We start from the raw sequence: 15532 nt of genomic DNA on the forward strand, positions 1-15532 counted from the left end.
GCGTCGCGTTGCGTTGCGGGGAACGAAGAAAAGAGCTTGAGTGGGTCGAGCTCTTGCAGGCCCTAAGCCACTGATCTGGTTGTGAGACAGAGCTTTAGTACCGGTACTTGGTTAGAGTTGCTGGGGAAATCACTGGGAAAGAGTTTTGGCTAAGCAGAGTTTCGTGTCTTTAGCTGGGCAGCCAGTACGCGGTTCGGTTGAGGCGGGCTACGAATATCACTATTTGTTTCTCATACTCTCAAGTGTTGAAGAATAAGTAGTAGGTGATGAGAAATAATCACAGTCCAAGATGCAATCCCCCCTCTCTGAACTGTCGAGCATGACATGACGGCAGAATTGACGATCCCAAGACTGACTTGCATGTCAATGCTTCCCAATCCATGCTGCTAGCAGATCGGCATCAGTCAAACCAAGAAAGTGTACCTCACAAGCCACAACTCCCAAAGCTCAACCGCCACATTTTCGAATTCAGGGGCTGTTCAGTGCAATCTGGCTCTCCCACCCTCGTAGGCTTAGTCATTCCTTTCATGCCCCCCCCATGCTCCATCGCCAGCTTCAAAGTGTCTCCTAAAGTTAAGAGAGTGGCTCGACGCGAATAACGACGAGATAATCCATCAACGCGATCCCCAATTTCTCACGCTCATTTTTCCCTTTGCGTCTCTTCTTTGATCTGCCTATTCTCAGGTCATTTCTTCTCTTCTCTATCCCCCTTCTTCAAATCGATACCCCTTTACAATTCCGCCCATCATGGCTCCCAAGGGAAACAAGTACTCGGTTATCTTGCCGACATACAACGAGCGCAAGAACCTCCCCATCATTACCTGGTTGTTGAATCGCACCTTCACTGAGAAGTCCGTACACCTCGATGATAATAATAATACGGTATTTTTGAATCACTAACTGGAACAGCAACCTCGATTGGGAACTCATCATCGTCGACGACGGATCCCCCGATGGAACCCAAGAAGTCGCCCAGCAGCTCGTCAAGGTCTACTCTCCCCACGTCCTCCTCAAACCCCGCGCTGGTAAACTTGGTCTCGGAACGGCCTACGTCCACGGTCTCAAGTTTGTCACTGGCAACTTTGTCATCATCATGGACGCCGACTTCTCCCACCACCCCAAGTTCATCCCCGAGATGGTCGCCCTCCAGGAAAAGGGCAACTACGACATCGTCACCGGTACTCGCTACGCTGGAAACGGAGGTGTCTTTGGCTGGGATCTCAAGCGAAAGTTTGTCAGCCGCGGCGCCAACTTGTTCGCCGACACTGTCCTGCGCCCTGGCGTGAGCGACCTGACAGGCAGTTTCCGTCTGTACAAGCGTGCTGCCCTGGAGAAGGCTATTGCTACCACTGAGAGCAAGGGTTACAGTTTCCAGATGGAGCTTATGGTTCGTGCTAAGGCCCTGGGCTGCACCGTCGCCGAGGTTCCCATCTCCTTCGTCGACCGTCTGTATGGAGAGAGCAAGCTTGGCGGAGATGAGATTGTGCAGTATGCCCAAGGTGTCTTCAACCTGTGGCTCAAGGTCTAGAATGAGAATGATATGATCAAAAAGAACACATCTTGTTGGATGGGGCGTTTGGGGAAGTATAGTACCATTTAATCTAATACCACGTTTCTTCAGCCGTGCGATCTCGCAAACATAACTTCGTCTCTCAATTACAGTATAATTACAGTATGGAAATGTTACATGTTACGTCCTCCAGTCACCATGATGGTCTGTCCTGTTACATAAGAAAACAATGGACTGGCCACGGCTAGGACAGCACTCGCAGCCTCTGACGCTGTGCCTGGTCTTCGAAGGGGGATATCTGCGAAAGCAGTATCACCTGCAACTTGCTTCTGTTTCGCTGGGATGCCTAGTGCGATCTTCTCGCCATCTGGACCCTTTACGAACGCACCCTCCTCCTTGGCCGCAGTCAATCGCGTGAGGATATGTCCAAACGCGACAGTATTCGCCCTTACACCAAAAGCAGGACCCCACTCCTTTGCAATCGTCTTTGTGAAGCCAGTAACACCCGCTTTAGCCAGGGCATAATTGAGTTGACCTGCGTTTCCGTGCACGCCAGATGTAGATGAGATGTTAACAATGCAACGAGGAGCCCCATCACGTAGGCGAAAGTACGGTGCTGCAGCCCGGACAAGAGTAAATGGAGCAGTGCAATGAAGAGCCAGAATAGTGTCCCACTGCTTGTCTGTCATTTTATGAATAACTCCATCCCAAGTGTAGCCAGCATTATTGACGATAATGTTGATCTTGCCGTCGCCAAAGTCAGCAGCGCTTTTTATCAGAGTCTCGATATAGTCTGCTTTAAGGATATCACCAGGTACGGCCTTGGCTTGACCGCCGTCCTTGTTGATACTTTCAGCGACGGCACTGCATTTTTCTGTGATAGTTAGGGTTATGTTCGGTTGTCTCGTAATTCCGGAAGTTTCTTACCTGCGTCAATATCCGCAACAATAACCTTTGCGCCCTCTTTAGCGAACAACCTTGCTGCTTCTGCGCCGATTCCCTGGCCTGAACCAGTGATAATCGCTAATTGTCCTGCGAGTAGACCCTTGGGGTAGTTCAGATGGCCCACGAGTTGACTAACACGATCCGACATATTGAGCGCTGTTGGTGGTCTTTTACAGGCAAGAAGGTGAAGTTTCAGTTGGAGGAATAATGATATTTGAAGTCATGAGGATTTCCCCAGACTCTGGCTTTTAATTATCCTCGAGATCGGCATGATCGACATGGATGTCTGTGCCGAGGCTCAACGGGTCGAATGTGGGGTAGCTTCAGTTGGTCTTTGAGCAAGAAATAAGATGCGCATCAATACTCTCAGTTCACTCGGGATATTTGAACTATGAAGTCATATGTGCAATAGGAAACACTGATAGTCGAGATTGCTCGCCCTATCTTACAGGAATGCACAACAATAAAACTGGGTCACTCATGCACTGAGAGCTCAATCGCTATGATACGAAATACATATTAAAATCCATTCAATCCCTTTCCATGCCTTCCATGTCCTGCGCGTCCCTTTTAATACCGCCAGTATGTCCAATAAAAGAAGGCTGTACTTGAGGTGTGAACTGCATGGGTGGGCACGTTCATTTCACCAAGTGATGTATCCGGGACGACGCAGTTCTAAAGTGACAGATTCCACTACCTTAAACTGGGATCATGACAGCCAGTTATTATAGCTTGAAATCACTGTTTGTCTTCTCCCAGCCCGCCGCTGATGCTTCCATACCGGCAATCCGCTCTGTCAACTTGATCTTCATATTCTTGTGCCTCTCCGTACACAGCTCGTACATAGTCGACAAATTGAACAACAACGTATGGGACGACAGACCCGAGTCGACAAGCTCTTCCAATACCGCTCGTCCCTGACAGAGTTAGCACGCGAAGTAACGCTTTAGTACCAATACTTACCTCTTGTATCCTTCCCAAGTATAACAAGCATACTGCTGTGTTGACACCGACCATCTCATCATCCATAGTCTCCTTGAGCTCCTTCCATGCATCGAGCGCGCTTTCGTACTCAGAGTCCGCCATGTCGCAGAGCGCCAGGATGAGTTTCTCGACATTCTCGTCACTGCCAACAGCCTGGCGCGCGCAATCCCTTGCGCTATCGACGTCGCCTAGATGTAGCCACAGGAGTGCCTTTGTGAGTGCTATCTTGCCATCACCCCGATCCCGCAGGGTGTTCAAGTGTTGCGCGGCACCCGTCAAGTCCTCAAGTTCGATAAGTGCCCCTGCGACTTGGATGCCAAGGTCGTGGAGGCGGGCTTTCCAGGTCTCTCTCGCAGAGTTGTCGTGCTGCGCAGCTGCTTTGGTAATGCGTTCTCGTGCTTCGCGAGCGAGATCGTGGTAGCTCATGACAGCTCTGCGGTAATCGCCGAAACCAAGTGACTGGAGACGGATGTTGAGAACACGAAGTTCCCATGGTACTAGGTGCTCGCCTGTCGTCTCATCTACGTACTTTCTAATGTCATTGAGATCCTCCATGGCTTTCACCTCCTGGGCGGCCAGGGGAGTCGCGTCTATCAGGGTAAGACATGCCAGACGGGTGTAGAGAAGCTCGAAGATCCTCTTGGAGTTGGTAGGGTTGATTCCCCCACTTGCTCCAGAGCCTGTAAGCTCCTGAACAGCTGCGATAGCGGCTGCTCTGAAGTGACCATTGGCAACAAGCTCCTCGATGGGCGCTTCAGGATTGGGCTGCCTTTGTGGATTGCGAAATGCAACAGGGACGTTAAGAGGGGTAAGAGTGTGGTAAATCTCTGGTCGCAACAGGAACGAAAATTCCTTTGGTTTGGCTTCACCTAGTTGTGAAACTGGTGTTGCTGTTGATGACCGTGGGTGTGGTGATGAAAGTCTGTTGCGTTGGGTAATGGAGGAAGTACGCTGAGGGGCGGGTTGAGGAGGTGAGAGTAGCGGGTCACTACAACAAGATTTAGCCTTCGCAAAACTCAATACACCAAGAGAACTCACTCGTCAAGATCGAGAGGTCCTTTCGTAGAGGATCTAGGTCGAGCTGAGACATAATTAGCACTGTTACGCCATTATCAAAAATATGTTAATGAAGTCTTAGGTTGGATAGTGAGCACGATAATGCCTCCCATCATACGGCAACCCTGACCGATAGCGGGCACCTTCTGGGGACATACTCTTAGTAATAGACTTATTTCTTGAGTGTCCTTGACTCCCTGTTCTTTGTGGTCCGCTCATAGTCTCGTTATTGATAAGTTATTGATGCTCTTTGATGAAGTGCCGTGAGCTTGCGGCTTCATGAACAGTTCGGATAATCGTCGGGTAGCAGCTTCGAGACAACGTCAACTCTTGACTTCAGCACGTCGCAGGTTTCAAGAATACGCGCGTTGGCAAACAATGCGCAAGGAAAGAAAGATTGCGATTTTGATTGAACTTTTCTGGTAGCTAATTGACAGCAGACGGTTATCCTTCTAATAAACAGTACCAATCTTGCACCCGCTGACGCCGAGACCACATCTTCTAATGCTTCCAAGTTGAGCATCAAACTAATTGCCAAACGCCTTGTAAACTAGCCCAATATCACCACCAACACTCGCGCAAGTAACATACCTACTCAGGAATGATACTTGCGGTGCTTGCATCCCTGGATCCGCAGAGTGAACGCGACCTTTGACCGGCTAAAGCAATGCAGACATAAGCCCTTTGCCTTTGTACAGTGCATGAGCTTGTGGACGCGTTGTTCTTCGATTGCCACTGTCCGAAGTTAGCTACTGCAGTTTGTACTTTTACTTCTGATTTCCAGGTTTCGGACTTATCTTACAACAAAGTCTCAACCCAAGCATTTTGTCTGGCATGTTATCGACATAACTCAGATGGGAAGTCTGTAGCTGTTTGATGAGCTTCTTGCTGAAATTAAAGAAGGCATCAGGGTTCTGCATCCAATAGGCTGCAGTTGTGAGTTGCCAGGTTTCTTCCGGGTCGTCCGTCCAGGAATACTTTGTAAACCAGTATGCCGACGCAAAGGTGAAGCGTGAAACCATGTCGTACTTGTCAACGACGATGGTGATCTTGTGGATTTCAGCCGGCTCGAAGTCTGCTGTCGCAGGATCTGCCCCGTACAAAACACGTAGAGTGTTACAAAAGGCTTGGGCGTTGTCATCGGGTAACTCGAGCACCATTTCGGAGTCTTCAGGCTGTGTGCTTCGTAGACGATGCCCTTCTTCGAAGTTTGGCCCGAACATGACGGCAAAGACGGGTGATATCTCGCAGATGAAGCTCGAGGAAACTCCGAACAGTCTTCTTTCTGGACCAACGGCGAGAATTAAATCTCCTCCAGGAATGAGGACCTCGACGACCTGTTGAACCGGGTTCTTAGCAAGAGGCTGGTCCGCTTCTTGCTTCAGGGGCTGGATCAAACCTAGGTTCACATTAGACCAAGCATAGCGTGCGAGTTGACAAAAGGGGATGGATGCGTTACCCTGATCGAACGGGCTGTTGACAGGACACATCTTGCTTGCGTAGGATACGGATGCAACTTGTTGGTAACATCAAGTTCAGGGGCGATATACACGAGTTATACCAGCATGGTTTGACGTTTGTTTGTGTTCAAAACTCCCAAAGTTAGTCTGTGATTAAGGCCCGGTCGTGCCGATGGCTCACTGTCAGGACTGTGATGTCACATGTTCACTTGCGAGGCTCGCCGAAGAGCCTGATGACTCTGATTCAACATTTGAACTTATTGCATGCGGGCCTGGTAAAACTTCCGAATTAAACGAACCGATTCTTGAGTAGTAGGGACTTAACTACAGACAAATAGATGCAGTAATTTGGTCAGTTTATCCGCCTCTGCCTTTCCACCCAACCAAAATTATTTCATACCACGTACCCAGAGGCGCAGATTCAATTCTGGGCCTCCTTTTCTGCTGTGCCAATTTCTTTTTTGACCATTGTCTGATGCTTGTACTGCCAATTGTACTCGGGGGTGCGAAAGAGGTTACTGCTGTGGAAATCGGTGAGTTAATATGTGCCATCGTATACTTGTATTTTCGATTATTTACCTTTGCTGCCCTTGTCATATGCCAGAGGGCTGCCCAAATCGCAGCCTTCAGTATTTCTTCGGGCTGTTTTTCCATCATCATTCGTGATAGTTTACAAACGGGCACCCGCTTTGCATGCCAACGAAGCTGTCCTTCGCGTTTTTGAAGCAGTCCAGGCACAATCCCATTCTAGTTTCTGCGACGAAATTATGTTCATAAAGCTCATAAATAGCCACTGTCTATCGATCAGTACACTGTCATTTTCAGGAGATAGTTCATAGGTACCAGCGAGTCTCAAGCCAAGTGCTTGATCAGGCAATTCCAGCGCCCAAGTTACCACTCCTTCTGTGGCCTGTGAAAGGTAACAACTGACTTCGAAGAAAGCCACATCGTTATGTAGCATGTACGAAAGGACCATTTTTTCCCAGCTTTCCCTGAACTGCGCAGCGGAAGTGCATTCGTCGTCAAGGTTCATACGAACCCAATCGAGCCCGAAAGCCTTGAGTCGCTTAGCCATTGCATACTTGTCAGCCAAGACTATAATATCATAGACTGCCTCAAAATCAAGGGCCAAATCGTCTGCGCCATAGAGGATCCGCAGAAGTCTTTTCATGGCCAGTGCATTATCTGCAGGAAGCGAGATTGTGGTTGGAGAGTCGGGTGACTTGTTTCGAAGAGCCTCTCCTTCACTCATAGGGCCTTCAAGCATTGTTTTGAAAACAGGCGAGATGTGCTTTAGGAAGTCCGAGGTAACCTGAATCTTAGCTTTGGGACCGACTGCAAGGATGACGTCCCCATTTTGGCAGATCTTCGTGATATTGGCTATCAAGTTCAAAGGGCAATATGTTAGATAGGGATATGATGGTATAATAGACATGCACACATACCCGTAGAACCTTGGCTCGAGGTAGTTGTTGAAGCGCTCATCTTGAGGCAAGAATGCGGGGTGCTTGTGGAGAGTAGTTGGAGAAGAAAAGAAGGAGAAAGAAAAAGAGGGGAGAAGCCCTTTTTATAAATAAAAAGAAGTAATAGTATGGAAGTGCTTCTGGCGCTTGAGATGCGATGGACAGCTGCCAGTCGCCGGCAGCACTAGTAAGGATGCCTAAAATACACATATTGGGGCACCAAAGGCCGGACTATTCAATACTCGAGAGAAAGACACTTAATGAAACGCATTAAATTTAACATTATATTTTTGCCTCTTGCATTCTTCTTCTCTAGAGCATGTTGATCGCCTTCTAAGGAGCCTCCTATCGAATCTCTTAATCCCGAGGCTTTCTACTCTGCACTTTTTCAGGCCCGTTTCGTTTAAGAACTTTTAAATATCCTCTTAAAGAATAAATACCAGGTTTTGTGTTGTTGTCAGAATTGTCCTGTCAATACTGTTGCAAAGTTCGAACTGGAGGAGAGTGATCAAGACGTCAATTCTACACGTCTTTTCGTAACAAGTCTCATGATCATAGACGGAAAGTCCATCCCCATCAAAGGTGACGGAATAGGTGTCAAAGAAGCAATTGGGTACCTTAATATCGGTAACTACCCGCCCCCAAATTCCGGCGTTTGTATCTGTGATGAATGTCCTGCTAGTTGGCAGCCACTGCCAGTCGCCACCGAGCGGCAGGGATTTGAAGTCAAATGGTGTCTAATTTTCTTGACCTGTCTACAACTATTGTAACTTGTCAGACCAGGCACCATATGTGCTCTAAGGTAGTTCTGGAGACTGCTTGTCACATCACGTTTGCTTCTAAGTGCATTGTTGGTAGTATCTATAGGGGCAACATTCATGTCTTGCATGCTAGCATGTATCCATGCCTTTTCCGGCATCTAATCATTGGAAAATGATGATTGGCATTCAGATATAAGTTCTAGATCGTGTGTTATACTCCATTTGTGGATAGGAAGGTCTTTTTGTTCGCGTACCCGTCGTCTTCGCAGGAAGCCAGCCACTATTCTCATGCTTTAAGTGGTAAATGTTACTAATCGAAGACAAGATGAATTGCTACATTCTAAGTTTATACCGAAATATACAAACGTTCAGAATTTTTTATTTTAGTGGTAAAGATCTTAGCGAGTGTTCTTGTAGCAACAAGAGACCCGAATTGCCACCTTTTTACAATCTTCCTACTCTGGCTAGGTGCCTAACCAAAGACATAATATCACATTTATAACTTTTAGATAGTCTTTCACTTTAGCATTAGACCACTTTAATTCATTGCACTATTTGTGGACAAGCAGTTAGGAGGTAACTTCAACAAGGACACTGTTAGTGTCAGGCAGCTGTAATACTAAATAAAAATTGTATACTACAGAATTAAGTGCACATTGCCCATTCTTTTTCTATATTCTTTTTCTTCACTACCCACCCATTTAACCACCTTCTACCGGCCCATTATGACGGGAACTCCAGCCAAACGCCAAAAGGTTGGCTATGACAGCCCGTCCCCTAACGACACTCCCTCTTTTGAAGACTTTTCTCCTGACGGAGATGTTATTTTTATTGTACAAGGCAAAACTCGAGTGCGCGTACTTTCAGCTGTTATGAGATGTGCTTCCCCCGTCTTTGCTGCTATGCTGAGGTCCAACTTCAAAGAGGGTTGCGCTCTGGCTGAGTCAGAGGATATACCTGTCGAGATCCCATTACCAGAAGATGATGCCGAGGAATTTGGCTGGATCTGTCGTGTTCTACATTGTCAGGCTCACACAATGCTCTGGAAACCGACCCTGTCCCAAGTGTCATCGGTTTGGTTACTTGTCGACAAGTACGATATGAAGGACAGCATAAAGCTTTCCTTGAACCTCTGGACAAGTGAGAGCATCAAGGAGCCCTACTCTGACCATGCTTTCTGGATTCTTGCGGTGGCATCTTTAAGAAATCAAGAGGCAGGCTACTTCAAACATGCTACTCGTCAACTCATTCTGAACGCTGATATCCCATTCATCACAATTGCTTCAACTATGGAACGAACCACCCAAGCAATTGCCTCAGAAAGTGTTGCCTACAAACTCGCAGGTACGGTTGTGTGCTTGTTATTTGTATTCGTAGCTTCAAAATAGAGGATTGACCCTTTTTTGTTTCGTTTCTACAGGCAAGCTACAAGCAACACGAGACAGTGCCATAATGGAATCAAACAAGTTCCTGTACGGCGATTTGCCTGCAATTGTACTCAACGGCTGTGCTTCGTGCACAAAGACATATTTAAAAAAGATACACAGACATATCAGAGATCGCATCTTCAAGCCTGCCGACTCGCGACTCATATGTATTCGTGCCATGATTCTCGCAATCTACGAGTGGGCTCAACACCCAAGATATCACTGCCCAGAGTCACCATGTGGCATGAGTATACGCAACATTGAGAAGAAAACTTCTGAATTCCTCAAAGTCGGATTTGATGGGCTTTGTCTTGACTGTTTTGGCGGGAAATCGTGTCACAAACATGCCTAAAGCCTCGTGAGTACCTACCTACTTACCTAAGGGAAAGAGTATTGTTTTTTTTCACGTCAACAATCAGGGCCATTGAGCAGGTAAGAGGGCGTCGGATGAGATGGATACATGAGGATAATGAATAATACTCGATGTCTACCTGAGAGAATTTGAGAGGCTATCTAAACTGTAATAAAATGACCTTTAAAGTTAACTTTGTTGGATCTTGTTGGAAAGCACGGCCTTGTGCCTATGGAGTTGTTTTTCTACCGAAAGTCTACTGTTTTGGAGCATCTCATTTCTTCATGAAATAATAGAAAGTCTCAATAATTCGTAATAAAATGGCCGAGTCTTTTCGTCTCGTGCTGCTGAGATCAAGTTTCTGCTATCCCAAAGATACCTACCTAGGTAGGTGCTTGATAGAAATATTAGATCAGTTTTCGTGAGCAGGTAGTTCAAGTGAACACTAATATTTTCGTCTGGTCCTTTTCCAATCCTTATATTTTTTGCGACCCACTAAATTTCGCCAGTGCACCTCACCTCAGTTCTTCAACCCAATAACACCCTCTCACCTTCATCATGAGAACACGAAAATCCAATCGTACTAAACGGTACACGATTGAAAAATACGATTTCGAAGGTAGCTCAGACGAAGAAAATCTCAAGCGTGCTGCCCAGAAAGCGGAACGTGACGAAAACTTTGATGAGAATGCTGTTGCTGAAGAAAGCGCTGAAGAAGAGATCGCTCTCGATCAAGAACAGGAGCACGATGAGAATGAAGATCCAGAGTCTGAAGGGCCTGTGAGCGAACCAGATGGAGTACCAGACAGGTTTGCGCGACAGCGCTTAAAGCCGATCAGACCATTCAATGTACGCGCCGCTGGCTTGACAGGATATCTCGATCTGGAGCCTGTTGCAGACGGACGTATCGTGAGATCATATTGGGGACCTTATGATCGTGGTTTTAAGGGGAAACAGCTGATCGAGGCGTGGTATGGAAGGCACGAAGATGGTATTGATCTGGTCAAAGGAATGCTGGATCGCTGGATGGACTGGACAGTTCTGCCTCCCAAGATCCCGGGTGACGAAGAACAAAAAGACAGAGGCGTTTGGTCGCCCAGTTTCTTCGAACGGGAGGCTTATAGCGCTGAGCATTGGTACGAACGTGTTCGTGAAAGTCTTCCCGAAGCCAACGCTCAGATGCGACTATCAGTAGAGGAAGCCGAGCTGTACCGTTTCCAGAGAGAGCCTATGCCAGTATTACTAGGGCCGCCAACATCGCAACAAGAGATCAGATTCGAGCCCGGGAACGCTTACTCAATATCCCAGGATGGTCTTCCCTTACAAAATGACAGCACGCCTGTGGGATGGATATTAGATGCGGGGGGTATCGTCACCGGAATGGACTGGGCGCCATTGCATAGTGTTAACGCGCCGCAGCTGCTGGCCATATGTGTTATTCCACATTCTGACCAGGAGTTGTATGACTACGAAGAGCAGTCTCTAAGCCCCGACTTTCAGAAGTATGGCACTGTGCAGTTGTGGGAGTTTGTGGGCGAGAGGCAAGATGATGGATTTGCACAACCTTCATCACAAGCTCCGATACTACGCAAAACGATATGTTTGGAACATGGGCGCGCTCGAAGGGTGAAATGGAGCCCAGCTTGTGGCTTCTTGGCAATCCTTTGCGACGATGGAAACGTGTATGTCACTGAAGCTGGGGACGACGGAGAAGGAGGTTATGGTAAGTCTGGCCTCATTTCAAGCAATAGCCCATTCTAACACATTTACAGGAAAGATTGTCGAGCCAATAGCTGTGTTTGGCTTTCCAGATGAAGACGCAAAAGCGACATCCCTCACATGGGTCAATTTCAATAGGTTGGTGGTAGGCTACACCGACGGTTCCGTTGCTCTTTGGTCTCTCCGTCCCCATCGCCTCCTCTCTCGACACCCTGTCCATCACAATATCGTTGTCGATCTCGTCTCTGGCTATCCAGCTATGCCATATCTTATCGCTTCTACCCCGGTCGGTGGCACTGTAAAACTGCTTGACCTTCGTGGTCCTAGTTACGAATCTACCGAAGTCCAGAACCTCACAGTCGGAACGCAACCAAACCTCCTCGGATACAGTGACCATCTGCTTGGCTTCTTCTCCATGTACCCGTCTGCAGGTGTTCTCAACACTCATGTCGGTTTCATGCATCACTCACAGTTCCCTGTTGCCCGTCGTGTGTTCACGGGTGAAAGCTACCCCTCGTGTTTGGCAGTTGGACGCACCCACCCGTACCTTCTTGTCGGGTCCTTGGACGGCTCATTGTGGGCTATCAACCCCCAGGTTGAGATTTTCACCACCAGACGTGAACCAACAGACCGGATCCGCATTTTCCATCACGAGCATCGGCCTGGAAAGATATTCTCGGCTGGTTCTCCTGCTGCAGCGAGGGGCGTCTCGAGGATAGTAACGGGCTTCATCCTAGAGCGGAGCCTAACGAAGCATTCGGCCCATAAACCCCCTGTCAAGAAAGGGAAGAAGCCAAAGAAGAAAGAGACCGATACAGCTGTTGGCGATGATGAGGAAGATGCGAACGCGATTATGGATCCCACCAGAGCTATCATCTATGAGCCTTTGACAAGAGTCACAGTTGCCGAATGGAATCCCAATGAGGAGTACGGTTGCTGGGCCGCTGCCGCAATGGGGTCAGGCTTGGTGAGGGTAATGGACCTCGGCTTGGCACAAGCAGACGAGTGACTCGTTCAATCCATAAGGCACTGAGACCCCATAATAGTATGGTGGTAATCAAAAGCCTTGGCCATGCCATAAAAGTGAGTGGCAGCTGCAAGGATAACAAAGAAGTGGAAGATCTGATGTGAATTTCCCCAGATGTCAAATGCACCAGGGGCACTTCTTTCGGGCCAGCGAACCTGTTTTATAAGAGTCAGAACTCGAAGTAAGAAGCGGGAGTGAACATACTGCATAAAGGAAAGCGCCAAAAATGTACATGGCGCCGTGGAGAACAACCCAGCTAAGACTCATCCGATCTTCAAGACCTTGGAAGCCATAGATGAAAGCCCCATGGATGACAGGGACAACACCTGAGAGGCCAAGTCCAACGAACATCATTGTACGATAGGGACGCCATGTCGGAGTACGGAACCGCTCAACCCACGAAGCAAAGGTGCAACCAATTCCAAGGATACATATCTGGTCTAGTTAGCATAGATCACCAGCATGAGTCTAGAAGATCACTTACGACCCAGAGATATGCAGACATTAGGTTGGGCAGACAGAAGAAGCCGTAATACAGAGCTGGGACATAACTTCCAACAATCAAAGCCACGATGCCTGTGTAATCCAACTTGTTTCCCCACTTCGCAACAGTATCGCTGTGATTCGACAAGGTATGAAAGGTCGCACTCATCCCAAGACACACCACCGCGCCTCCGAAGAAGCATGCAAAGACGAGAACATCGGCGCTACTTGCGCTCGCATATCGAGGCCGAACAACTCGGTCAACGTAGGCTGCGCTGCCAAGGAAGATTATGGCACCGATAAGATGAGACCAGATATTGACAGACTCGTTATGGAGGTAGAAGAGGGAGCGGACAGAATGCGCGTAGGAGTTTTGAGATTGTCGGTAGCCAGAGAGAATGAATCCATTATCGCGACGCCAGGCAGGAAGGTCATCCCACAGAAGAAGAAGTGAATGCTCAACTTTTGATTCAATGTTTTTAGCGGCATCGATAAGGTTCTCTGTCACTGAAGGCCGGCGATTGCGTACGCCGTCAGGCTGAGTGTCGGACGTCATGTTGAACGAAGCTGTCCAGATTCTCGAAGAACGCGACTGAATACAGTGGCTTTGTATGGGGTGATTAACAGTCAAGCTCTGGATTTGCGTCTTCTGCTTCCACTTTTATATAGATCGAGTTCCACTTGTCCGGTAGCAATGGAGTCATTAACTGTTGTGTTGTTGACCAGCTGGTGGGCAGCAGAAAAGTTGGCCTCTCTTAGAATACAAAAATAAGTGGTCCAAGAAGTGTGGTCTAAGCCGCATGAACTGACCTACTTATTTCGTCTCTTATGCTTCCAGCGGCCAACTTTTCTAATACGCTGAGTCGACCAGGATGATTTTGTTGGGACAAGCACATGGAAAGCGTGCACCGAGGCTAAAAGTGCTGTATGGTCAGTTAATGGAAGGCTTTTAGAAGTGCTGCAGAAGGCCCACTATAGTTGATGGTCCTATTTTTATCGTACGTGAAAGATTACATATAGTGTATCGATTTGGTGAATAGAAATATGTCGGTCATGGTTTAAGGACTTCGATAACTTCTGTGGAAATCGACAAGCGAGCTGCACTAATACAGTGGAGGAAATACAATAATAGCATGGATCGTCGGGCAGTTTTACAGTTACAACTTTGTTCCAACCTTGAGTCACAGAACATGCAAAGCGCTGGGGTCAGCATTTGTGTCAGCATAGAATTCATTTCTCGTTAGCCATCGCGCGATATATCGTATCGTCAGTAGGCAATGTCTAAAACGCCAAAAGCACGCAGGTTGGCTGGTGCGCTCACACCATTCAGAGTTTCCATGACCCCCATGGGCCCTGTTCGCTTGTCTCTAGGAAGGACGCGAGAACGTTTATTTCTTTCCGCTCTTCTTGATGCCCTGACCACCGGTGTTGAGAGGGCCCTTGCCTCCAGCCTTGGCGGCCAACTCCTTGCGAGCCTTCTCGTCTGTATTGCAGTTAGCCAGCTGTGTCTGCGATGTTTATAGTGTTCGATAGTATGTACCGGCGCGCTTCTTCTCGAGGTAGGCCATGTCGTCCTCGTCGAGGTCCTTCTGGGCCTTCTTGGCCTGCTTCAAGGGCTTGACCTTGCCGCCTGTAATGGAGGGGTTAGTTCTCTGCTTATCGGAATATAGCTAGCCAAAGTGCGTAAACGAACCTTCTCTGTTAGCGCCACCCATTTTGATGTGTGTAGAGTGAAAGAGAGTATGGAGTTGTGTTGAAAAAGGACGGAGATGTGGTTGTGGAAACAAAGGTTGTCGCGAGAGAGGAAAAAGTTGCCTCCCGCTTATTATTCGCTTTAAGTTTGTTTGTCTTCCAGGCCTTTCAGCACCCCAGCCCACCCGACCTGCAGCGGTGAGCCCACTTGGACCGCGGGGATAAAGCTCGATAAGATGTATGGATAAGGGTCTTTCGGGAATTATCTAATCCGGAAAGTGTTCCACTTTTGTAGGTACCTACTCTAGGTACCTAGTCTCCAACCTACAGTTTCGTTGTTACGTCAAAAGTCTGGAGATAGAAGAACAGATGATAAACATCTGAGTTTGCGACATCACGACCTGTTCAGGCTTCACAACATCAGCATTTATTCACCCATCTCCAATTCGCCCGCATATTTTTCTTCATCTGGACTGCGCTCCAGCTTCCCCCTTATTTTCTTCATTACAATCGTCAACAAACCTCACCATCGGCACTGAGCCTTGAGGAGTCACTACTGATCCGGTTGGGCTCTTCTCCCATTGCACACTGCTTTCCCCAGTTCCCAGCGCTGACACTGATTCTGTTTATTTCCACTTGAAGTCCTAAAGATC

At 47.9% G+C, this 15532-nt stretch overlaps 8 protein-coding genes across 8 annotated transcripts; 3 read left to right on the top strand and 5 right to left on the bottom strand.

Annotated features, from left to right (window-relative positions):
• Positions 1–747: 747 nt before the first annotated feature.
• DPM1 (dolichol-P-mannose synthesis) lies at positions 748–1528 on the top strand (the record flags this gene model as incomplete). Its single annotated transcript, XM_044850960.1, has 2 exons — positions 748–851; positions 910–1528. The coding sequence occupies 2 exons, from the start codon at positions 748–750 to the stop codon at positions 1526–1528; spliced, it is 723 nt and encodes a 240-aa protein (XP_044709672.1).
• Positions 1529–1683: 155 nt separating this feature from the next.
• Positions 1684–2603, bottom strand: FPOAC1_006480 (uncharacterized protein; the record flags this gene model as incomplete). The annotated part of the gene is made up of 2 exons (XM_044850961.1): positions 1684–2384; positions 2438–2603. The coding sequence occupies 2 exons, from the start codon at positions 2601–2603 to the stop codon at positions 1684–1686; spliced, it is 867 nt and encodes a 288-aa protein (XP_044709673.1).
• A 577-nt stretch (positions 2604–3180) lies between these two features.
• Positions 3181–4714, bottom strand: FPOAC1_006481 (uncharacterized protein; the record flags this gene model as incomplete). The annotated part of the gene is made up of 4 exons (XM_044850962.1): positions 3181–3372; positions 3419–4427; positions 4478–4520; positions 4654–4714. The coding sequence occupies 4 exons, from the start codon at positions 4712–4714 to the stop codon at positions 3181–3183; spliced, it is 1305 nt and encodes a 434-aa protein (XP_044709674.1).
• A 376-nt stretch (positions 4715–5090) lies between these two features.
• On the bottom strand, positions 5091–7440 carry FPOAC1_006482 (uncharacterized protein; the record flags this gene model as incomplete). The annotated part of the gene is made up of 7 exons (XM_044850963.1): positions 5091–5230; positions 5298–5894; positions 6363–6476; positions 6535–6563; positions 6634–6748; positions 6799–7335; positions 7401–7440. 7 exons carry the CDS (start codon positions 7438–7440, stop codon positions 5091–5093), a joined length of 1572 nt encoding a protein of 523 aa, XP_044709675.1.
• A 1464-nt stretch (positions 7441–8904) lies between these two features.
• On the top strand, positions 8905–9958 carry FPOAC1_006483 (uncharacterized protein; the record flags this gene model as incomplete). The annotated part of the gene is made up of 2 exons (XM_044850964.1): positions 8905–9523; positions 9600–9958. The coding sequence occupies 2 exons, from the start codon at positions 8905–8907 to the stop codon at positions 9956–9958; spliced, it is 978 nt and encodes a 325-aa protein (XP_044709676.1).
• A 558-nt stretch (positions 9959–10516) lies between these two features.
• On the top strand, positions 10517–12686 carry FPOAC1_006484 (uncharacterized protein; the record flags this gene model as incomplete). Its single annotated transcript, XM_044850965.1, has 2 exons — positions 10517–11681; positions 11731–12686. 2 exons carry the CDS (start codon positions 10517–10519, stop codon positions 12684–12686), a joined length of 2121 nt encoding a protein of 706 aa, XP_044709677.1.
• A 5-nt stretch (positions 12687–12691) lies between these two features.
• FPOAC1_006485 (uncharacterized protein) lies at positions 12692–13743 on the bottom strand (the record flags this gene model as incomplete). The annotated part of the gene is made up of 3 exons (XM_044850966.1): positions 12692–12859; positions 12909–13139; positions 13189–13743. The coding sequence occupies 3 exons, from the start codon at positions 13741–13743 to the stop codon at positions 12692–12694; spliced, it is 954 nt and encodes a 317-aa protein (XP_044709678.1).
• Positions 13744–14575: 832 nt separating this feature from the next.
• Positions 14576–14902, bottom strand: TMA7 (Translation machinery-associated protein 7; the record flags this gene model as incomplete). The annotated part of the gene is made up of 3 exons (XM_044850967.1): positions 14576–14670; positions 14728–14817; positions 14881–14902. 3 exons carry the CDS (start codon positions 14900–14902, stop codon positions 14576–14578), a joined length of 207 nt encoding a protein of 68 aa, XP_044709679.1.
• Between the last annotated feature and the right edge of the window lie 630 nt (positions 14903–15532).

The sequence above is a fragment of the Fusarium poae genome, chromosome 2, assembly GCF_019609905.1.
Source record: "Fusarium poae strain DAOMC 252244 chromosome 2, whole genome shotgun sequence".
Taxonomy (NCBI): Eukaryota; Fungi; Ascomycota; class Sordariomycetes; order Hypocreales; family Nectriaceae; genus Fusarium; species Fusarium poae.